The 25,722-nt window shown below is 30.5% G+C and overlaps 1 protein-coding gene across 2 annotated transcripts in view; it reads right to left on the minus strand.

Moving 5' to 3' along the window:
• Positions 1-9,184: 9,184 nt before the first annotated feature.
• LOC101238459 (arf-GAP with Rho-GAP domain, ANK repeat and PH domain-containing protein 1) overlaps positions 9,185-25,722 on the minus strand; it is a 119,870-nt gene continuing 103,332 nt past the window's right edge. For both annotated transcript variants that reach the window (XM_065812214.1, XM_065812215.1), the window contains exons 46-47: positions 12,026-12,052; positions 9,185-9,824 (exon numbers count right to left, since the gene is read on the minus strand). In XM_065812214.1, the coding sequence (XP_065668286.1) occupies positions 9,732-9,824; positions 12,026-12,052 (120 nt within the window). In that variant the 3' untranslated portion in view covers positions 9,185-9,731. The remainder of the gene's footprint in view (positions 9,825-12,025; positions 12,053-25,722) is intronic.

Below are 25,722 nucleotides of genomic sequence, written 5' to 3' on the forward strand. Positions count from 1 at the left end.
TTCATTTTAAATTTCTTAAATAAATTGCGAAACGTAATCCGAATAACACAAAAATGTTAGTTATCTGTATTTAAGTTAAGGAAAGTTAAAAGCGGATGTATAAATTGTAACGCATCTTTAAACTTTTAGATTACAATTTTTTGTCTCTAAATATAGTGTGGTGGTCCACTTAGTAAACTTTATCTATTCTAATTATCTATGCTTAATGGCTGTTCATTACATTGAACTATTATATAACAACTGTCACGCGAAAATGACCTAATTTAAACTCAATTGTTCGAAAAGATTCTAAACAATTGTCTCATTATTTTAAAATTTAATAGAATCAGAGTTTTATGCGGCCTTGTGGTTAAGTAAACAGGCGGCTGAAGAAACGACATGTATTTTCTTTAGCCGTCTCTTCTTCCGTCACTACACTGAGTGTCCTCTCAGAGTGAGTCCTCTTTGTGGAGTTACAACAAATTCTAAACAGCCATGCAAGCTAGACAACTCTTTGTGGAGTTACAACAAATTCTAAACAGCCATGCAAGCTAGAACTCTCGTGCCATTTTAGCCCTACTTGCAATAATTATGATGCCGGTGGAAGTTCTTAAATGGTACGGATCACTATACAGTAGTTCCAACCTGATGGCACCGATCACTTGACACATGAATTCTACCTAGTTGCCGAACACTGTACTTGGGTACCGAACACATAACATTTTAACTTTGCTGTGTAAATGTTTTAAAAAGAGGAAATTTTCAGTACGGAGCTAAAGAAATATTTATAGATAAAGGACTTTATCAGCTAAAACATAAGAATGGCAAAACACTTCGTACCAAGCATCATGGTTCAAACATGAAACTTTCAAAGAAAAAATCTGAATTTGAAATGCTTCAAAAAACATGTGAAAGGTGTCTAATATTAAATTTGAACCTATAGAAATTGTTGAAGTTGTTGTTAGCAAAACAAACTTTTTTTATACCCACTAATAATAAATGGAGAACAAGGAAATGCTCTCTGTTGAAGATTCCGTTAACTATTAAAATTCCTTTTATGAAAGGCTTTATTGTACGAAAAAAAAGTTATAATTGGGTAAATCGATCAAAGTTGATGAGGTTAAAAGTTATGAAAAGTTGCCTATTTCGATTCTTAAGTCAGGAAGTTTGTCAAGTCAAGAGTTTTATAAATTATTGCATCAACTAGCAATTCTCTTTTGAAAACAGAATATAGAAATGCATTTGATGCTTATATATCAAAATCAGTCTTAAAATACAACAGTGAGTAAAAAATGGACACTAGCCAAATATAGGACACTGATGTCAAAATATATGCATTAGCAACTACCTTGAATACATCGATTGCTATTTACTATAGGCCTCCTGACGCTTTTGTGTTTTCGAAGTTTTTTTAGAAACCTCTTCTTCAAGATGCAAATGGTTTTAAACTGATGGAAATAAAAGACCAAATATTTTATCTTCAAAATACTAGTGTTCATTATAATAGAGTAATAGCTGACGGTTGATTTTTGTTTGCATTAAGTTGTTTGACTTTTTCTAACGTTTTATATGTTTATATTTTTTAATGACTTTTTCAAATGTTTTATATATTTATATTTCCTTATGACTTATTTTAAGATTGTTTTGACTATTCGTGTAAATTAAGAATATTATGCAGTTTATCATTCTAAAACTAATCATGGACTTGTTTTTAACTCTCTTGGTTTATTATCTTCCTTATTAAGCAAGGCCGTAGAAAACTTTTTTTAGATGCTTTAGCTAAGTAACTTTGAAATATGAAAAAAAACTCCATATTTGGGTATCTTCATATATATGAGGAATGAGTTATGTGAACAATTGCAGTGAATAGAGACTGGGAACAACAAAAACCATACAACGTTACCCCCAGCTCCAAATATGAGGGCGATAAGTTAAAATTGTTTTTTTTTGTTTTTTTTTTTGCAATCTTACACAAAATGTGTATTCTATGACAGATTTTAAATTTCACTTATTATTCTCTTCGTGTTCTGAAATTAAGACCATGCAAAATGTACACCCCACTCAATTTGAGGGGACTGTACCTTTTATAAGGTCATAAAAGCCGAACAACAAGAAATCATTGAATCAAATTTGAAATTCATCAATGAATATAAATTAATTTTAATATTAAAAAAAAAAAAAAACTTTGACTCATTGCTCTCATATTTGGGGCTGAGGGCTAACGTTTTAGGGTTTTTGTTGATCCCAGTCTATAGTCACCGCAATTTTATACGAAACTTCCTCATTTCTCATAAATATGAAGATACCCATATATGGAGTTTTTTTCATGTTTCAAAATTGCTTAGCTCAAACATCTAAAAAAGTTGTCTACGGCCTTGTTAAGTTTTAATAAAGTTTTAGCAAGCAAGAAATTAAATTTATTGATAATATGCTAATTTAAAATACTATGGTAAATTTATTTTTCCTGTAAAGACTTTTAATAAAAGATTCTTAATTTTATACTTATTTTAAATAGTTTAGATTTATTTTTTAAACAATAAAATTTATTTGGTTTAGGAAAACAATTCCAGTTTCTAGTCTTGCAGTTGACCCCCTGTTTAAAATGCTGACACAGGTTTTAAAATACCAATGAGTTTATTATAAAAATTGAAATTACTATTTTAAAAGACAACCAACCTCAACTGAGATTGATAGTCTTCTAAAATCAGTGATTTTTTTACCCTTGACAGGTACATTTGTTCAGGACTGGGCCATCCCGAAAGAGTCTCTCAGGGGGGTGTCGTATATGCTCTTTGCCAACTAGAGGCACCAAAAAAGGTCCTCGATATTTTACATTTGCCAACTATACTTCAAAACTCGCCAACTTAAATGTTTAATGTACAAATGTGCCAACTCAAATGCATTTATAACAGCTTTGGAGAGAGGGGGTGGGACGTTCCCTACACCCCCCATTCGGGACGGCCTTGGTCCAGGAACTAAAAATTTTGAGGGGTAACTAGCGTGTGACAATAGAAATTGGAAATTTTACTGAATGAAAAAAGTAAAATAGAGATAAATTTTGAGCGTCAATTAAATTAATGTTTTATATTACGAATTTTACCCTCTTATGAATTCTCATAAAAAGTATATTTATGAAAATAGTCTTATTGCAAGCATGGCCTGCTTAAATTACACGGCCTGATTTGTTGTATTTTCCGTAAAAAATTAGGAGGCCAGTTTTTTTTATAATTATGTATAAAAACTTAATTTTTGTTATGGTTAAGAGTAGTGTTCGCAATATAAATGTTTTATTCTTATTTTATTAAAATGGTTTAAAAAAAACACTGATAAACAAATAAAATTTTATTATGCCTATCTTGTTAACTAGGTGGTTTTTTAAAACAAATTAAATATGCTGATTTTAAATATGCAAACCATTTTTCACCATCACGTCAAGTTGTAAAGATATTTGGGTTCAAATCTTTAGTATTTAAGGTAAAGTCCCTAATATTGTCGAAAAAAAAGTTATTCATAAGTATGTCAAGCTGGGTCTCAAAAGAAGCGTATTTTCATAGAGATTATAGAAAACATAAATATTTTTTCCATAAAATTTATTGACGAAAAAAATATGTGAAAAAATGATAGAGACTCTTAAAAAAATTTCAACAGAATGATATTCAGTAATAATACAAAAAATACTTATTTTTATTACAAATAAATAACATTTTTAAAATCTCTAGAATTTTAGACGCGAGAGCCGCATATATATAATGAAGTGTGCCGAAGAGCCGCAATAAATATGTTGCTATGCCAACTTCATCTTTAAAAAAAATAATTGGCAAATGTAAATTTAGATTTTTTATACACCAATACTTTGATTTTTAAAATGGAAAACGGTTGTCAATTTTGTAACTTGTTACATCTTGAAAAATAGCTCCATTTGCAGTTTTATTTTAAGTTATATTTGAACAATTGAGTGGAAATATATTAGTATTTTCGAAACCACTACGTGCATTTTCCGCTTTAAAATCTTTATTTCCAAAAAGGTATTTTAACATGGCAGGAAACTGTCAGTTACTTCTACAATTTGCTTCCATTCTGCTTTTACAGTTTTAAAAACTCTAACATCAAGTGATTGCAAAAATTTGACTAGACTGGCAATCGGAATAAAATTGTTTTTTTTTTTTCTTTTTTTTTTTTCTCCTTTTATTTAGCCGTACAAATATTTACAAGTTCCGTGTTTTATAATATATATAAAAATGGCAAGGACGAGAAGAAGACAGATTTGCCTTATCACCAAGTCCCTTGTTTTTTCTAGACATTTATATAAATACATTGTAACTAAAATTAAAAATTAAAAATGAGAGAAAAAAGCAAAATGCTTCAAAGAAGTTTATATAAAATGCAAAATAGTTAAAATTTTTAAAAGTTGTTTTTAATAAAAGTTAAAGAAGTAGTTTGATTCAGATAATCTTTCTAAGTAAAAATTGATGTGAGATGCATGGCCATTAGGGTGATTTTTTTTCTCAAACATTATTTCCTGTCGCACGAATGAATGAACTTTTGCCTATTAACGACTAAAATGACGTTTATTCCATTAAAATATTGAAAAAAGTCACGCACAAACCACTTTGAAATGATATTTATGTAGGCATTTTAGCATTTTATGTAATTGTATTTACAATATATATATATATATATATATATATATATATATATATATATATATATATATATATATATATATATATATATATATATATATATATATATATATATATATATATATACTGTATATAACATCAGTCATGAAACCGACTTGTGCAATAATATATGTAGCAGAGAAATCTATAGAATTTTCCAGAACATCGAATAACGCTGTGCGCCGTTAGCCAGGGCAGTGACGTCACGGTGACGTAATTGTTCAGGAAGCTTTGTAGAGTTCTAAAATTTTCTTCAGCTGTTTTGCAGTCTGCTATAAACTGGTATATAAACGAGGTCTTCAAAGCGGGTAGTTGAGTTTTAATTGTCTTAATTCGGTGTCAACATTTATTATAATTATTGCGCATTCTTTATAGTTTAAGTATAAAGAGATCCTTGCATTATTTGGTAGATTACATTTAACTCTTTCGCAAATTATAATTGAGAATATAATATTTTAATAGTGTCTATCTTTTTCATTTTCTGTAATCGTTTTTTTCTTCTATTGAAATAAAATATATTAACAATAATGGTTCAATTGAAAACTTAATAACAGTTTCATTTAATTTGTTACGTAATTAATATTGACGTTAAGGTCTTTCTTATTTCAGTTGCTGAGTAGAAGACAGCTTGTCGTTCAAGAAAAGCTCTTCTAACAAGGAGAAGAACAAGGAAATCTGGAAAAAGAACTTAGTCCAGTTTCAAGCCCCATCAAGAAGTGGCAACATGGCAATTTATAAAGCACCTTTGAGCGAACGGAGTCGCATGCCCCTGAAAAACCATGTCATTGGACGCTTCAAATCTCTTGAATCCACTGCCAACGAACGGAGAGTGAGGATCAGTTTAATTGCTGTAGAGCTTAAAGACCTATGGAGCAAAACGTTGAACTTCCCGCATATATCTGATCAAGCCATTTGTGCAAAACTAGCAAAAACTTCTGAAAGACTACGAGAGTTGCAGAAAAAACAAAACTTTGATTCATTGAATGAACTTTTTAACATGACCAAGATGTTAGGCGAATGGTTGTGCAAAGAGGATGAGAACCTCTACAAACTGCAAATTGAGAGCAAAGGTCACGTTGGTTATTCGACTGGCAAACCTGCTAGTGCCAATATCATCCACCCATCCAAGCTAAAGAGGGCAATGGAACCGACTGTGTCCACACTTACCAGCATAGCGCTACCTGATTGTTCTGCATCAATGAGCAAAAGGAAGCATAATCCAACAGGAATTGCAAGACGTTTTGTTATATGCTATATATGCAAGACGTTATATGCTATATATTGCAATATATATTGCTATATATTTTGTTATATGCTATATATTGCAAGACGTTTTGTTATATGTTATGTCGTCCCACGGAGCAGCAGTGATGTGCAGCCAGCTTTCTGGTGAGGGCATTAAAATTACAATCCCATGTCAATCAGCATACCACAAGGCTATCTACACGAGAGCTGCTCAGGTGTAGAAATACTTGGTGAGCACGCTTCATCTTGAGAAGTGGAGCATACACTTTGACGGCAAACACATTAAGGGCTTTGAGTATCAGGCCGTGGTCCTCAAGAATGAAACTATAAAAATTAAGTTGACTGCGCTAAAATTGAAAGATGGGAAAGCTCAAACAATTACAGAAGGATTCCAGGATGCGTTAGAGGAGTTCATTCTGTGGGGATCAGTTGTGATGATTGTTGCCGACACAACAAACGTGAATACCGGCAAGAAGTCAGGCGTTGTTGTTCGGCTGCAGCAAATATTCGAAAAGAAAGGTCACCCTAAACCCTAAACCCAAGTTCATCAGCTGCCAGCACCATGTACTAGACCGCGTTCTTCGCGTTGTCACGGACAATGAGTTCCACGGGTCGACTAAATCACCAAACATCGAGTATTTCTTTGTACAGGATTTGATGAGCAATTACGATAAAATGAAAGCAGCCTTCAGCAACGGTAAAACTGAGATTAAGGAAACAGGCGGCTGGAGAGATGACATGAAGTTTCTCTACCACCTCACTCGTGTCTTCTTCACTTAACTGAGTGGAACGAGATCTCCTTCGTGAACTTCAAACAGATCCCAAACATCACCAATGCACGCTGGAACTCTCGTGCCATTCTAGCCCTTCTTGCGTTTATACTGATGCCAGAAATCCGAATCAGGTTGCGTAAAATCTGTTCATTTATTTCTTACTCGTGGGCTGACCATTGGTTCAGCATTCAATTGTTCCGCGTTGAAGATTTTGAAGAACTATCCGAAGCTCTGAATGACTACCCAAAAACTCTCAATTGCTTGAAACCCACTGGAAAACAAATGACTCTCCAATAAACATTGCCCGAAGCAACCAGTGCTGTGAACGTGTCATCAAACTTATGCAAGAATTGCACGACTCCTGCCGCAACAAGGACAACCTCCCACTGAGATTCATCCTCTCTAATGACATTATCGTGAATATTTGACTTCCTTGTGCGTTTGATGATCCTATATAAAGTTGTATGCATGTGACTCTAGAGCATGTGTTCAATTTTGTATCTGCTTACAGTGACTTCAAAAATTTGGCCAAAAAGCTCATAAATAAAATTCTTAAAATCATTTTGTGCGTGAAGTTTTTTATGAAATCGCCTTGAATGTAATATTTTATTTAATCTTAAATGAAAGCTCATCAAATTATGATACAGGGAAACGAGGTTGTATAAAAGTCACCCTAATGGCCACTTAAAAATAGAAGTTTATATTCTTGAAGCTTGTTTGCGTGAGCTAAAAAAATTGAGCAAACCATTCTATGAGTTTTTCACTTTCTATCTAACCTGATTTGCTGATAGATTAATAAACTCTATAAAACGGTTTTTTATTTAAATTATGCCCTCGACAAACAGCATTAACTTAGGTGAACCATTCATCACTAATTGCCAGTTGCAATGGCACTGCTCTTACAGCTTGCATGCAAGTAGCCTTTCTTTCGCAAATTTCCTCACGAAACCATAGTATCACTTTCGAGTTGGTTTACTAGCCTTGAATAAATAAGTTTGTTTAGATTCTTTCAAATAGTTTTCGACCATATTAAAATATCATTTCTTATTAAGCAGAAGCAAGTGTCATTATAAACTGTACCGATACTAATTACTCTTTGAATACCAACACCTGCAGCTTCATTTATTCCTTTTAATCTACAAATATTAGTTGTTTTAGAAATGTTATAGCATAAAGCAGCTTCTGAACATCACTTTTTCTTATAGCCTCAGTACAAAGTGTAATTGCTAACTTTTGACATTTTTTTTTATTAACAAATGTAATATAAACAAGATGTTGAAAAACTTAAAAGCGTTTATTAGTTTTTAAGTTCGCATCGTTAAAATACTGTTGTTAAAAATTTTTGCTAATTACTTGCAAGTAAAAAAGAAGATCAAGTAAAAAGTAAAAAAAAAATATTGCTAGACTTTAATGTAGCCAATATGACGCCTTTAATGCAGCCAATATGGCAACGTCAGTTTGCCATATTGGCTGTTAGGTTTTTTTTTACAGCTGCTAATAGTACATCTTTTACTGAAGATGAGCTGCTAGTTTATTAATTCGGGTTTAAACAGCTACAAATATTGACTTTTTTAAAAGTGAAAGCAATCTTTTTTTACTTTTAATTTTAACTTAATGCTGTGGAATAACGAATGCTTTTTTTATTTATATTTTACAAACCATTTTACACTTTTGTATAATTTGTTGGATTTGTTTTTGTTTAATTATTTGCCATGTAATCTTAAAAGACTTATATAAATATTACTAAATTACCATTATCAATATTACTATTACTAAAAACATTTCTAATTACATTATGCACAAGGAAAACTCCCGTTATGTTATTTAAAAATGTTTTTTTTTTTTTTTACTGTTTAAAGTATGTAAGATTATATACAAAAAATATTTAAAAAAGGTTAACGTTGAGACTTTTTACCATGCACATGCAATTGAGGAGTCGAGGGAGCAAATTAACCTAATTAAGACATATACTTAAATTATTTTTTATAATAAATAATTATAAAAATTATTATAAAAAAATCAAAACAAATGTTTTCATTTTTTCATATTGACTTTGAGATTCGATCAATTCCAGGATTAGCTAGGGTTGCGCTGCTAAATATATAATAATTTTTTGTAGCGTAAGTCATTATGGGATTGATATGCGGAAAAAATCACTTTGTGACGTCACCAGAACCCAACTCTATTTTGGTTGCAATTTTGTTATTGGCACTACCGCAAACAGCGTTCTCTTCTAAAATATTCGAAGGAATTTATTTCAGAGCCTATTTACGTGTTTTAAATTCATACAATCGTTGGTTTGTTTACAATAACTCGCAGTCAATGACGCAATTACTAACCTATGAAATGGTGTAGAACAAAACATTTTCTTTAATGTAAGCATAACTTAATCTTTATAAGCACAACTATTTTCAAGAAAATCATAAAACTAATTTTCACAACTCTGCATACTGGATTTTGAAAATCTTTATACTAAAAAACAAAACATCATCAACAACAATACGATTTCATGTTTGATTTTTGTTTCTTTAATTTTCTCTACACTCCAAAAGAATTTCGTTTACGAGTTTAAAAAATGACGGAAGAGATAAAAAAAATTACAAAATACAAAACTTTCATATAAAAGTTTTAAAATAACGTAAAAAATAATAACTTAAATGATTTTAACAAAAAATTAGAAAATTATAGTTTTAGTTTAAAAAATAACAATAAAACTGTGGTAGAAATATTAAAAAAAACAACAGAAAAAAAACAATAAAAAAAAAAAAAAAAAAAAACAACAGAAAAATAAATATATATATGAAAAAAAATAACAGTAAAAATAAAAATTTTACAATTTAAAAATTTTTTTATATACACAATTAACTAAACACAGAATGCTTATCTAATTTTTGGATGGTCGACGTAATCTTTAACACTCAGGTTATCAATGTAACGCACAAACCACATGGAGACCACATGGAAACCAATGGACCACATAAGATAAACCTAGTCAATATTCAACAAAATGCATTTTTGGGATCAGTAAAAACAAACTTGAAAGTTATTATAATCATATGTGTAAAGCATTCTTCAGAGCGTTTTTCTTTTGTTGAAGTTGGTGTAACATTCGCAAAGATGCTCCTCGAGGCCGTAAGTAAGTTGACTAGTAAAAAATAAAAACAAGTTTTTTTAAATTTATTTAGAGCGAATCCGATAAATTTTATACGCACCGCTTTAAAAAAACTATTTAATACTTCTGTTTGAAATTTTCGATACAATAAAAATACTAGATGTAATTTTCAGAAAACTAATCATTTAAATTGTTGAGGGCGGGTCGAAACGGACCTCGATCTCTGGTCTGTATTATAACATCTTGAAAGTATTAATTAATCATAAAAAAATAAGATGTAAGAGAACACATTTCGCAACTTGCAACTTTGCTAATATTAGTCACAAAGTTAAAGCGTAGACAAACGTGGCACGTGCTTGCGTGCTTTTTTCGTTTTTTCAACAACAACGATTGAATAACTCAACAACAAATGATTGAATAATTCATCAGTTTATATTTGGATTATTATACTATCCTTTAAAGGATTATTTGTTAATTATTTTGTCCTATTCAATTCATACAAATAACATTTTGAATATTGAAATTGACATTCAGAAAATATTTGAGCTGACTTTTCTGCGTTATGTTGAGATACAGTTATCTGAAATGGATATTTCAACATGATACTAGGTGATATTGTACCTCAGATGAAAGATTTTCATGAAATATATATTTACATGTGTGTTTATATATATATATATATATATATATATATATATATATATATATATATATATATATATATATATATATATTTTGGTAGGTCGAAAATTACTTTCTTTAAAAATCACTTCTATTACATCGTTAGATTTGCTCTATATAATAAAAAAAATAATTTTTTTTTAAAGGGTATTCACTGACCCTTGAATAATTAACGGGTCCCTAATGTTATATAAAAAATATTTTTCAAAAGTATGTCAACCTTGTACTCAAAAGAAGCAAAATTTAATAAAATTTTTTTTTCAAATATTAGGGGCTTAAATAAAGGTCAGAGTTATATAAAAAACATTTTATATTAAAAAAAATTTAGAAACCCAGTGTTGTTTTATTATATAAAACAAACCTAAAATTAAACCACGAGTAATTAAAAAAAAAAAAAAAAAATTTTCAGCCGACCCTAATATATATATAAATATATATAATATCAATGGCAATTGTATTATTTACTCAAACAATATTGAACAAACTTCTGTTCTGGTAAATATAAACACTGCAAAATTTAACCAAAAAATGCTTTGCTGATTGTGCATTTCTGATAAAGGGGGTTTCAAAATTGTACTTTGTCCCCAGTGGTCTTGCAGTCAACCAAAATCTTCACTTGGAACATTGCATCAAGAAGCGATAAGCGTCTTTTATTAAAGAATATCATAATGATGATCCATACTTATTTCGGCATGACCCAGTCTCATCGCATTATGCCAAAACAGTGACTTCATTATTGTCATAAACTACATGGCCAAAGTAGATTACTCGCCAAACATAACAGAATATTACCTAATTGAGGATTCTTGGAGTATTCTAAACGAAATGGTCTATGGAAAGAACTGGCAAAATTAAATGTTAAAGGTACGGTCTATGGAAAGAATTGGCACGCACAAAAATATCTTTTGAAAACAATTTTGTATTAAGATAAATAGCTGCCTCAAGAAAGGTATTTTATTGCTCAAGAAAGCTACTGTTTTTTTTTTAATCTACCAAAACACATCTCGCGTAATTTGTCATTCAGCAAACTTGTATCCTTGTTTTAAAACTGTTTCTTCATACTCCAACAACTGTTATTTACTTTACTAGGTTTTTATCTCAGCACTTTAGAATTCTCCTTCATGTTTTCCTGACTCACAGTTTACAAATTTTTAAGTTTTCAATCAAATTTTTATGTTTTTTTTTTTACAATTTAACTAAGTCTTTAAGTCAAATTTTTAAGTCTATTTTTTTTGCACTTTAACTATCTTCACTATTCCCTAGTAACTCTCAACTTTAATAGAGACTGCTTGCTACCTTGTTGCAGGTAAATTTGTTTAAAAAAAAAATCATAAAAATTTCACAAAAACGTATCAAGTCTAACAAAAAATAGATAAAGGATTTGCAGGGTGTTTGCAAGGGTGTTAATTTGCAGGGTGTTTGCAAGGGGTTGAAAAGGTAATGATTTTGTATCACACTCTAAAACTGCATTTAAACAAACCAGAACTTGTTTATAATCAAAATAATAATAATAATAATAAAAAAAAACAAGGCACAAATGTAAAAATAATAACCTGTCTTCCCCAGTGGTTTTCAGATTCCTAAATAAACATTCATACCTTTTAAGCATCTAATAATTTCACAATTTCAAACATAAACTTCTATGTAAAATCATAAATATAGAAAAATAAATTATTTTAACTACCACAGTAATACAAAAGTTGAGAGCAAAAGTAGGAAATATTTGTATTTAAATAGCAATAACAAAGAGTTAAACATAAAACCGAATAAATACCAGTTAATAAAATTTTTCTTTTGCCCTCATGGCACATGATTATAAATACATTGTCTATTTAAAATCTGATATTTTTATGCTTAAACAGCTCTTTATTCTCTCTGTCAGCCCGATTGATTACAAATATTATATGAAGAAAAAATACAAAAAATATTATTATAAAAAGCCTTAAAAATAAATTATGAAATTTTAAAAAAATTTTAAATGATTTTTTTTTTAAAATGTTTTTTTGTCCTAAATAACTCTTATAGTTATATTCATATATATCTTGTAGATAGGGGCGTCATGGTTGTAATAGGGGTGTCAAGGATAGAATATCTGATTGGATATTCAGATCAGATTTGTATATTATCTGGTATCTGGCTGGATAGTGTATAGCTGCAGTCTTAAAGAGACACAGTTTAGACTGCAGTCTTAAAATACACAGTTTAGACCTGTTTAAACCATTTGCCGCAAACTTAAAAATACACAGTTTTAACCTAATTTTTAATAATAAAATAAAATCAAACCATTTTGTAATTAAGACTACTCTTAAATGCTTAATACATGGGAGGGGATAAATTTTCATTATTTAGAATTACCTGTGCACAAAAAATAAAGAGTCTATCACTCATTTAATAATTTATTTGCATAATTATGCATAAAAAATAACATTTGTACACATCGAGTCTTCAATTTTCTCATAAACATTTTCGTATTCAAAAAAAAAAATCTCTCTGAAGATATAGAAGATGCTGGTGGTGCTAATAAATTAAGGATTAATTCTTTTAGCAGTATATGATAACCAAACATTCAGTATTGCTAATACTAATTGGTTGGTTATCTAAAGCAATCATCATAGTTATTTTATTTGACTTTTCATCATTAGAATCATTTTTTGATGAAATCTTTGATAGACATTTTCTTCACAATTAGCATGTTAATTAAATGCTCTTTTGGAGTTGAAAAAACAGAAGGTTCAATTTTTTTTTTTGCTTTTCATACAATGCTTTCATACAATGTTTTTGTATTGTGCAGTGGAGTTGTAGAAAATGATTTTTGACCAGAATTATTAAATCCCCTGCTTATCTGATTTTCACATAGAATATAAACTGTTGTCGATTCAGAGGGATCATTTATTTATAAAAAGTTTCACAACAAAGCATGTCATTTTGTTTATAGTGGCAATATTTTATGATATATCTAAAAAATATCCGGCCAGATATTTATATCTACAGACGGTCATTAGGAGAGATTAGTACCAAAATAACCAGATATTGAAATAATCAGGGTTAAAAGTGATTAATTAAAATATCTATTCACTTGTTCTAAGTTCATATTTGTTCTTATTTGTTTAAAAAATAAAAAGTTTCAGGACTGTGTCAAGAGGTGCGAAATCTTTTTTACATTTATCAAAAGTAATTTTTCAAGTTAGTTTCAAAGTTATCAAAAGTAATTTTTTATGATTAAATCCAATAGCATTTAGATGTTTTCATATTTTGAAGGGATAAGCTTTTTATTTATGTTTTAGCTAAAGACGACTAAGTACTGAAATAATCAGGTATTTAGGTACTGAAAACACCAAATATTTCAGCACAAAAAATTTTTTATAATTATAATTCTATTTCAAATGTATGATTTTGAAACTATATTTTGCAATTTTGAATTACAATTTATATAACTTGATTGTTTTAAAAATCTAATAATTGATGGAAAAACTCTTATGCAATTGTAATTGTAAAATATCACTTGTATAAAAAGGTTTAATAGTAAAACTTGTAATTCGCATACAATTAATAAATACTGCGATAAGAGGTAAACAAGTTATTTCTAGTGTCACAAGGAAAGAAAACATCAATTTTATATTAAATTTGTAAATCTTATATAAAGATGTTATAAAATTAAATCAATTAATCTAGAATCAAAGATGAAATACCAAAAATTATCAGGAAAAATGGTGGACGGTCACCAGAATCATTGGTCAGAGCAGGTGAGGACGTTCAAAATAAAGTCTTAGTGAATGGAAAGCTGTCAAAATTTATGAAGTTAACAGGTCAACACTGCACAAAAAATAGTGAAAGTCAGAACATTTGCTGATAGAAAGTTTGAAAGCAATCTTTACACTTAAAGTTCAATGAACTTTTTTTCAAAAACAAAGGAACAACTTTTAAAAGAATATTGCATAAAAACTTTGAAAATGGGGAACGGGGTACGGGGGAACGGTTTAAGTCCAGATAAACTTCGGAGTCTTGCATATGAGTTTGCGGTAAAATTGAAAAAACTTCTACCTCATTTAAGAAAGGGTCGCCCATATCCTTGGTTAGAAAAAAAAAAGCTGGTAAAGATTGATTGACTGCGATTTTTAAACAAAACCAGGATTTACCAAATTAAAACCAGAAGCTACATCAATACGACAACTATCAGGTTTTATTAAACACAATATAGACATATTTTAAAACAATATTCAGGTATTGCAAAAGTTCCAATTTTTACCCTCATCAGATCTGGAATGTTAACTTAACAGGGATTATGACAATTCAAGTGCCTGAACATATAATTGCTAAAAAAAGTGAATGACAAATATCGGCTGTCATGAATGTTGAACATAGAACACTGGTGACTATGTGCATTTCAGTAAATGCATGTGGTACATCAGTACCCCCATTTAATATACTTTCACTGGTATATTTCAAAGACACATTTCAAAAGAATGAGTCTCCAGGTTGCGTCAACGTAGCCCAGCAAACTAGATGGATGACAAAAGATATATTCAAGGTGTGGTTCATCCACTTTTTGTCTTTCGCACATTCTTCAAAAGAGAATCTGATTCTTTTTGTTTTAGACAATCATGAGTTGCATTTGACAATCGACTTTATTAATGCAGTAAAAGTAAATGAAGTTTACTTGCTAACTTTACCACAATATACATCACACAAACTTCAACATCTAGATGTTGGTGTTTATGGACCTTTTAAATAATTATACAATTGTAAAGTGAATTCTTGGCTTGTAGCAACCAAGGAAAAACAGTTTCTATTTTTCATAACATAAACTAACATAACTTTTGGGAAGAGCTTAGTTAAAAGAATCAATGCCAACTAACATTTTAAGTGGATTTACATTAACTGGCTTGTGTTCATTTCGACCCAACAAATGAAAAGATAAAGACTTTTACCTTAACCAGGTATAATATCTTCCATTTTCAATATCTTTTTTATACTTTCAATTGAAAAATATTAATGTCAGAAAAAGTTAGGTTTTTGTCTAAAATGCAAAGATTGTTGTTGTATGATTGTGTATTGTTTGTTAATAATCTCAAGGTTAATGATCATCAAGATCCGAATAAATCTTTACCATTAGACCAGCAACAATATTTAACTTCTTCAGTGGACAAAAAAAAAACTGTGTTTATGGACCTTTTTAAATGATTATATAATTCGTCAGCAAAGAACCAAGAGGCTGTATGTCCATTTTTTGTGTTTCCAAAATAATAAATTTTTAAAATTTAATTTGAAAAGACTTACTGCCAAAATGTCTGATTAGTTTTTCAAATATTTAAAAAAGTTGTATCATTCTTGAGAATAGATATATTGGAAACATACTCCATTTATTGCTAAACATTTATTGATAATAAACAGAAAAAACACAAAATGTGGACATTGGTTCTCAGCTGACAAATTGTGAAGTAAATTTATGGCTTGTGAACAACTCAGGAAAAACAGTTTTGGTCAATAACCAGTAGTTATTTCAGTGCACCACAAAGTACTGAAATAACCATTAAAAAAATTAGAGGTGCATTGAAAAAAAGACTTAAAAAAATTATATTTAGAATAATGTTGTAATGAGCGTATTTTACTGTTAAATGAACATTATATATATACATATTTTTTCAACACCTTCGCTTCCAACAAGGCTGAAAGCAGCCACTATTAGAGTTGGAAGTTACTGGAAGAGAAAAGATGAAGTTTATAGAGCAAGATAAAAATTGACAGACGATTTAAAAGATTACAAATTATATGAATCAAGAAAGCAAGATGAAGGAAGTGAATTCCAAAGAACTGATGTTCAAGGAAAAAAAATTGAGGAATAGGAGTTTTTGGAGCATTTAGGAACAGTCACAGAAAAAGGATGAGACTTAATTGAATGACGAGTAACACAAGAATAAATTTTAGTAGATGGCCAGGGCCGTATTTAAGGGGTGGTTACGAGGGGCAATAGCCCCCCCCCCTGGAATATGTCAAGGGGGCGCCAAAATTTTTAAGGAGACTATAAAAAGTTTTTGGAAAAATTATATTAATATTAAAACATAATATTATAATACAAAATACTAAATATTAGGTAATTGACAATTGTACAATATTGTAAATTGTTATTTGTTTCCCAATCTGCAGAATATTATTTCGACCTCCGTCATAGATGAGTATAGCGGCGAGCACGGTCACGGTAAAATATATTATACTTATATAGTTATAATTAATATATTTATTATTGATATATAATGAATCAAAAAAAAAACTTAGCGGAGCTGCAAACAAAAAAAGAAAATTGCAAATTGAAAATAATATTTCAAAACTTCTAAAAATATTTGATTTTTTTTCAAAACAAGAAATAAAAGGTAAGTGTTTTTAGCAACTGTCGGTTATTAGTTTTATGTTTTATAATCTAGCTCTCTAGTTAGATTTAATACATTTTAAAAATAATTAATATTAATTTAGTTAAAATTACATTAATTCAATAACTTCATTATACACTTTGTTGGTTTAAAAAAAATTAAGAAAATGAAGGATCACCAAGTGAAATTGAGTCTGTCGTATTGTCTGAGAAAACAAGTAGTCAAGTATCACACAACAACACTAGAAATATTAATGATTTACATAAAGCAGGCTCCAGTGATGTTCCATTGTAAGTAATTTCATATGTTTTAAAATATTCCTTTACAATAACAAGTAACATATTTATAAATAATGTTGGCATTTTATAATTTCTGACTGGAACCAACCTTGTATGAAAAATAAATTAAAATTCCAGTAATTTTAATTGTGCCTAATTGTTTTAAAAACTAGCCTGAGATCTATTAAAAGAATGTTTTAGTATTTTATTAATTTAAATTTTTATTGTCGTTTTAGAAGTAACAATGAAGAAAATGAAGACGCACTTAGTGAAATTGAGTCTGTTATATTGTCCAAGAAAACAAGTAGTCAAGTATCACTCAATAAGACTGGAAATATTAATCTGGATATCGATGTTTTACATAAACCAGATTCCAGTGATATTCCAGGGTGAGTAATTTCACAATATTTTAAAATATTTTTAAAATATAATATATACAATTTGTATAAAAATGTTAGTTATTTATCTTTGTTGACTTGTGTAAATCTCCTATGTAAAATTAGTAAAATTTAAAATTAAACCTAACCAATAAATATTGTTTAAAAAAAATAAATATCAATTAAATAGATTATTAGAGAATAAATTACTTAAATTTGCAACATATAGCCATATAGGTATAGCAAATAGTGATTATAATTAATTGTTTTTTTTTAATTTGTGGTAATTTTAGTTCTGATCCAGGATTGTGGAATTTAGACGAGAAATCAAGAGATTATATTTGTAGAAATGGATTCAGTCAAAATATAAATGCAGATTTTACACATTCCAAAAAAGAGTATCTCATTGTACATAAATCCGGAGGTCATCGGACTTTTAATAGGTACTTAAATAAAGATTGGTTTAAAACTGTATTAGTCAATAGAGAGACATGCCAACGAGATTATTTATCCTACAAATGGATCAGTGTATTGTATCCCTTGTTATTTGTTTGAAAACCAGACTGTTTTTTCTAAAAAAGGATTCTCAAATTGGAAATATCCAGAAAAATTGATAAAACATGAAAACTCAGAAGGACATAAAACTTGTGTATACAAAATGAAACAACAGGCAACTGATTTAGGCCGAATAGACACTACAATTACTCGTCAATTAAAAATAGAGACAAATTATTGGATTAATGTGCTAACTCGAGTATGTTCTGTAGTGAAGTCATTAGCTAGTCATGGATTACCATTTAGAGGAACTGAAGAAAAGTATGGATCTTCTGTTGCTAATAGTGGTAATTTTATTATGGCAATGGAATTAGTTGCAGAATATGATCCTTTTTTGTGTCAGCATATAAGTAAATATGGGAATCCTGGTAAAGGAAATACATCATATTTATCTTTTTATACTTATGAGCAGTTCATAAGTATAATGTCAGAAAAAGTCCTAGAAACAATAATTAAAGAAGTCAAAGCGGCAACATACTTTTCAATTAGTATTGATTCAACCCCAGATATAACTCACATTGACCAACTCTTTTATTATAAGGTTCATTGACGATGCTAAGGCTGAGTCGTTAACTGACGCTATATTTTCTATATTGAAGAAATATGACTTAAATGTTTTTTTTCTATGGGGGCCAGTCTTATGATAACGCCAAAAATATGTCTGGCATATATTCCGGTGTCCAAGCAAGAATTAAAGATGTTATTTCCTTAGCTGATTTTGTTCCCTGTTCCGCTCATTCGCTAAATCTCATTGGAATGTGTGCTGCTAATTGTTGCGAAGAAGCAAACAAATTTTTTTCATTTATCCAAAACCAATATGTTTATTTCTCATCCTCAACCTATCGCTGGAGCTTATTAAAAAAATACAATAATTCCACTCTTAAGAGTTTATCAGATACTCGTTGGTCTACTCGAGATGATGCTTGCCATAATTTGAAAACAAATTGGGCTAGCGTGAAAAAAGCATTATTAGATTTGAAACATGATAAGCTACAAAAACCACTTACAAGGTCAGAAGCTGAGGGACTACTTCGACAACTTAATAGACTAGAAACATCATTTATGACCGAGATTTGGAATGATGTACTTCATACATTTAATAAAAGTAGTAAACTATTACAGTCTGTTCAAATAGATTTGAGTACTGTAGTAGAGTTATATAATTCATTAGTTGCTTATGTTAAATCTGTACAAGAAATGTTTCAAACCTATGAAGACGCAGCAAAAGAAAAATTTATAGATTGTAATAAAATTCCAAAACTTGAAAATAAACAAAGAAAACGAAAAAAACATTTTGATGAATCCAATGATCCTGGTTCTACATTTGATAGCCAAAACAATTTTAAAATTAATACATTTTATGTCATATGTGACAATTTAACAGTCGAACTCAACAAAAGAAAATCTGCTTATGACAGTATAATATCTAAATACAGCTTTATTTTAAAAATATATGAACTAGACCCTTCAAAAATACATGAAGATGCAAAAAAATTGAAAACTATCTACAAACAAAATCTAGATGAATCCTTTGAAAATAAATGTGTTCATTTTCAAAATGTATTAAAATTAACCATCAACCCTCCTAAAACCCTATTAGATATGAGTAAATTTATAAAAGAAAAACAATTAGTTACAATTTTTCCTTATGTTGATGTAGCTTTAAGAATGTTCCTTTGTAATTTGGCCTCCAACTGTTCAAGCGAAAGGTCTTTTTCTACACTCGTAGAATAAAAAATTATTTAAGATCATCTATGTCTTCAGAAAGACATAATAGTCTTGCAGTTCTTAACATAGAAGCTACTCTTACAAAGAGCTTAAATTACTCAGATGTGATAAAAACATTTGCGGCAAAACAAGGAAGAAAAAAAAAATGAAGTAATGATTTTTTATATTATAATGTATTTGATAGGATGTTATATATTTTATGTTTATTTTATATTTTATTAGTATATTACCTATATTATTCTGTTATTTTTTACCTAGCAAGAAAAAAAAACTGAAGTAATTATTTTATATATTATAATGTATTTAATAATATGTTATATATTTTATGTTTATTTTATATTTTATTAGTATATTACCTATATTATTCTGTTATTTTTTACATTTTTAAATATATTAATAATATTTACCAGGCCACTGTATTAGCATTTTTATTTTTTTTTATTTTATTTAAATACTAAATACAGACACCACAAATCCCTATAATTAGTATTAGTAGTATTACTTACCAACTAGTTTTAAATTTAATTATAAGCAAAGTGGTGGAGGGGCGCTAAAATTTTGTTGCCCACGGGCGCAAAAATCTTAAATACGGCCCTGTAGATGGCATAACAGATGCTAGCTCTTTAGAGCAATGCCCGTTATAGTATTTGTAGAAAAGGGAAAGAGAAGCAACATTATGACAATGTGATAGTGGTTGGAGGTTGGCTGCAAGAGCAGGTCCAACTATGTTTACAATGCGTTTTTGTACCTTGTCTAAAAAAGAAAGGGCCTCATTGAAAGATCCGCCCCAGATATGGCAATAGTATTCCATACAATGACAGATTTGAGATTTATAGAGATAAAGAATAGAATCGGGAGTAAGAAAGTGTCAAGCACAATAAAGAGATGCAACCTTAGCAGATGCTAACTTTACAATGTATTTGATATATGATTTCTAAGAAAGATCTAATCAAAAGTTAGAATTAATCCTAGAAGATGAAGGGCAGGTGACTTGTCAAGTACATCACCGTTTATAAATATAGAAAGATCTAAATTATTGCGGTAACAATTGGCTGATTTTTTGAAATTGGGTTTTTACTGAATCAAAGTTCACCAGCCACTGTAAGCCCCACGTTGTTGCAGAAGTGAGATCCTTTTCAAGCTCAAATGCCCCCTTTAAGCAATCAGTTGGCAAGCAGAGTGTTGGCTTCTTATCATGACAAGAATAAATGGTAGTATCACCAGCAAACAATTCCACCCTAGATGTGAGAATATTTGGAAGATCGTTAATGTAAATTAAAGAGTATAAGGCCAAGAATAGAACCTTAAGGAGCCCCTGAAGTTACAGGATATGAAGAAGAGTGCTGTCCATCGAGGACAACTTTTATAATACAATTTGTATAGAAGGATTCAATAACCTTAAAGTAGTTACTTGATACACCGTAAGAGGAAAGCTTATGGAGAAGACCAGCATGCCAAACTTTATCAAAAGCTTCAGAAATGTCAAGAGCAATAGCCTTAACCTCTACATCTCTATCTAATGCACGATAAAACCTATCGGTTATTACTGTTAGCAAATCAGTTGTAAAACATGAAGATCGAAATCCATATCGATGATCATAAAGTAAGTTATTAGATTCAAGATGAGAGATTAGGTGTTTGTTAATTAAAGACTCAAAAACCTTGCTTATGATAGGAAGAAGACTAATGGGACGGTAGTTAGAAAAGTCATATCGCTCTCCAGAATTTTTGAAAATAAGGATAGCAGATGCCGCTTTCCAGCAGGCTGAAAAACAAGACTCTAATAAGCACTTGTTAAATAGTTTTGAAAGTATAGACAACAGCTCTGGAGAACACTTCTACAAGACTACAACAGGTATGTTGTCTGGACCACAAGCTGTAGAAGAATCTAAGCAGGAAATCACTTTAGATACAGAAGCTGGAGAAGCTTGGACTACAAATGTCAAGCAATGGATCAACCTAATTGTCGGCTACATTGATGAGAAGTTCTTAGCAAACAATTCAGCTTTTTCTTTAGGTGAGGTGACCAAATCTTAACCGTACAATAATGTGATTACAAAAATTTTTTTTTTATGAAACCACTTGCAATCGAGGAAAGTTTATGAGTAATTGAAGAATATAAATTACATTTTTGATTTTTTTAAAAAAAGTTCCCCCCTCCCTTTTCAGAAGAAAAAAGTGAAAAAATATTTTTTTTTTTTAAAATGACATGTGTTTTTTGCTTTATTCAAAAGAGTAATAGTAATAACTAAGCAACTTTTATTAACAAATAAGATACAGAACAGCTAGCAATGTGTCCAAAATGTACAAGAAATGTTTAAAAAATAGTTTTTGCTATGAACTTCAGGTTAAAAAATTCAATTTTTCTTGATTTCGCATGAAGTTCCTCCATCAGTTTTACAGCACGTTCAGCAATTGTGTTAGATCTGGGAATGTCAATTAATGACTCTTCGACTGACCAACTGATTCCTAGAATCAGCTGGAAGAAACTTCCAAATTTACACCAGGCAAGATGGAACTCACGAAATTTAATGTAAAGAAACTCCCAAATTTAACGTGAATTTAACGTGAAGTTGTTTTGTAATGACGATATGCCTGACATAGTTCATATAAGAACTTAAAGTCATCTCGCCATCCAGGGTTCTTGCCTGTGTTAACATCATCTGTCGCAACGAGGTCGAAGAGAGACATAGTTTTCTGTTAATTTGTTAATGAAGGAATAGTTGAGTTCTGGTTTGGTCATTGGCTCTTGAATAAGAAAATCAATGACATGCTTCAGAAGGAGGTCGAGCACATGGTGCTGACAGACAATATATTGTGGCTTCTGAAAGTCCTTGCTTAAGACATCATCCTGTATGAGCTTTACAATTCAGTGCAAACGACCAGCATTTACTGCGGTCGTGTCGCAGATTATCATGTGAATATTTTCCCAAGCATCGTATTCATCAATTAGCTGATGTAGTTCCTTGTGAATGGCCGCGGCAGAACCACTCTCACATTTAAGAATACTGAGTTTGATTTCGGTTGTCAAATTTTTCAGCAGAACGACTTGATACTCTTCCCCTTGCATTCTTTTACCATCAAACTAGAGACAATAGGGATCTTTGCTTTGAAGTTTTTGAACAATTTTGGTTTTTATTTTCTGTCCTTCAGAGATTACTCGTTTCCAGACACCTGCCTGACTTGGAACCAGCACATCATGACCATATTCAGCAATGGTTGCAAGAACGTCATGTGTTTCATGTGTGGAAATGTTGTTTTTCAGTACTAGTAAACCCGCTGTTGCTGTGCTTGATCTTTGGTATTTCGGTTTGCATTCAGGAGAAGATGACGTGGAAGAAGAGTTTGGCGACTCGGGTGAAGAATCAGAGGTTTCAGAATCCGAAGATTCTGAGTCACTTTCATGTGTTTGTGTGGGTTGGGATTGAGAAGAGCTGGCTTAAGATTTAGTTGTTGATAGTCGGATTCGTTTTCCTGGGTGGATTGATTCCAAAGGGGCATGTTTGACCATTGAATATCCAATCTTTACTCCACTCTTAACTTGCCTCTGGTAGAGCTCTTTATCCTCCGTGCTTTTCCATTCTCCATTAACGTTAGTGACATCAAATAACTGAGAAAGTGTTGCAGTGAATTTATCAGACGGTTTCTTTTTGTTTTTGTCATATAGATCAATCAGACTATTGACCTTCTTTCTGATGAGTGTGCTGGATAATAGTGGAAAGTCTAGAAGTTCCCTCCAGAGCAATTCTATATCCGTAATCATAATTTTGATTCGATTCAGTCGCCGTTTTTCGCTGTTGAACAGAAAAGTGAAGTTTCCAAGAACTTGACGGTTTGTCGGCATCCGTGTAAGATTGGTTAGCTTTTCCACAGATGGAATACTTGGATCCCTTTTCTGTTTAGAAAAGGAGGGTAGATTCTTCATCCAAGTATACCTGTTTGACTTTACACTGTTGCTGGAATTTCTATAAGACATTTTATTGACAATCTTGCACTGAAAACAAAAATATTCATACGAGTTCACACTTCACATGATATAGCTGGGATCAAAACAAAGATAATAAACAACATCTATTAACAAACTACTAAACTAACAACCATCTGTAACTGTCTTGTTTATAAACAAATGGAAACAGCTGACTGGAATGTGCTTAAAAGCAGTATAGAACGTCATATAAAAAGTCAGTGTGAAATTGAAACCGATAGTCAAACTGTGCAATGTGTGCACAAAAAAAACAAAAAGGTGGGGGAACTTTTTTCAATTTTTTTTTTAAATTGATGTTGCTACTGTCATCTACCTACAATTGTTCCTCTAATGTAAAGGGTTTCAGTTTCGTAACAAAAAATAATGATAATAGTTATTATCCTTATTTTTGAGATGAAATATGAGATTTCATGACCTGAGAACAGCCGGCTTAGGTGTTAGACAAAACCTTTTTACAATGGTTTCTAGCAACAGTAAACCAACGTCTGTTTTCTGGGAAATTGTTTTGCTGATAGATATGGAAGTAATGGTTTCGATTGGAAATTACAGCAGCACAATGCGAGGTAAACCAAGGAGAAGAGTGAGACTTGACTTGGAATCGTCGAGAGGGAATAAAAAATTCCATGCCAGCCTGAATCCTAGAAGTAATATAAGAAGCACATTTATCAGCAGGAAGACAAAAGATTTCCACTCAAGGGTCATCAAGAAAAATTCACGGAAAGAGTCCCATTCAGCTTTTAGGTAGTTGTAAGAGGTACAGTGATAAGGAGATTCTGATCATGAAGAAGAATGAGATAATAGTTTTAGAAAAATCAATCCATGATCAGAAACACCTAAGGGTAAATGGGGAGAAACTGAACACCAACAAAGATCAGAAACACGACATAAGAGTAGACAGGGTAAATGATTCGGGTTGTCTGGAAAACAAGTTGGAAAGTTGACTATTTGAGTTAGAGATTGAGAAAGACAAAAGTTGTAGGCCTTAATGCCTGCAGAGTCACTGACACTAGAGCCAAGTCATTCAGTGTGACGAACATTTAAGCCATTAACAACAACGATATTGGGTGATGGATAAAGAGAAAGGGCTTGGTCAATTTAATCAGAAATAACATGGAAAAGAGTTCAGTTTTGAGATGAAGGAGAGCAATATAGAACAAAGTGAAAGGCAATAGAGTGAAGTGGTACTAAAGGAAAGCACATAAAAGAATTGTGTCTGTGAATTCAAACCAAGTTTCCCAACAAATGGGTGAACTCTAATAAATGTAAATGTCAGGCCAAGCATATAACTATTGGAGTCTTTATGAAATAAAGGAAGATAATCATCAACATCAAGATCACAAGAGGAGACAGCCGAACTCAATTTAGTCTCACAAAGAGCAAGTAGGTCTGGTGAATTTTGTAAGAGATAAGACTCAACAGAAGAAAAGTAACTTCGAAGACTATGAACATTAGTGAATGATAGGTTTTGAAAACTTGGTGATGACAATGGTTATTTTTTTAGTTTTTGGAACTTTATTCATTTTTAAATTTGTTAAAGACTCAAACCATAGATAGTACTCAATACAATATTTAATTGCCCAAGCAATTGTCTCATTACTATTGATAAACTTTAAGCTATTAATATTAATAAACCCTTAAAATAAACTTTAAATTTTGAATTTATTATGACACTTTTGAAGTAACTGCAGTTTTTTCAAAAAATCAGTACCAATCTCTTGTATAAAATGTCATATATATCTTGTTAACTCTTGTTAACACTAAATTGTTTTTGTTATGATATGACTATTTAAAATTTAAGCAAAGTTTATTTTATGTTATCTGAGTAACATCCTTTTATAAGAACTTTATGGTATAGTTTTAAATTATACCATTTAAGTTTTACAAATACAAACAATTACAAATGAATAAAAACAAATAACAAAGAAATTTCTCTAAAAAGAAAACTACACCAAATACAATTTC

This window comes from Hydra vulgaris, chromosome 12 (assembly GCF_038396675.1).
Source record: "Hydra vulgaris chromosome 12, alternate assembly HydraT2T_AEP".
Lineage (NCBI taxonomy): Eukaryota > Metazoa > Cnidaria > Hydrozoa > Anthoathecata > Hydridae > Hydra > Hydra vulgaris.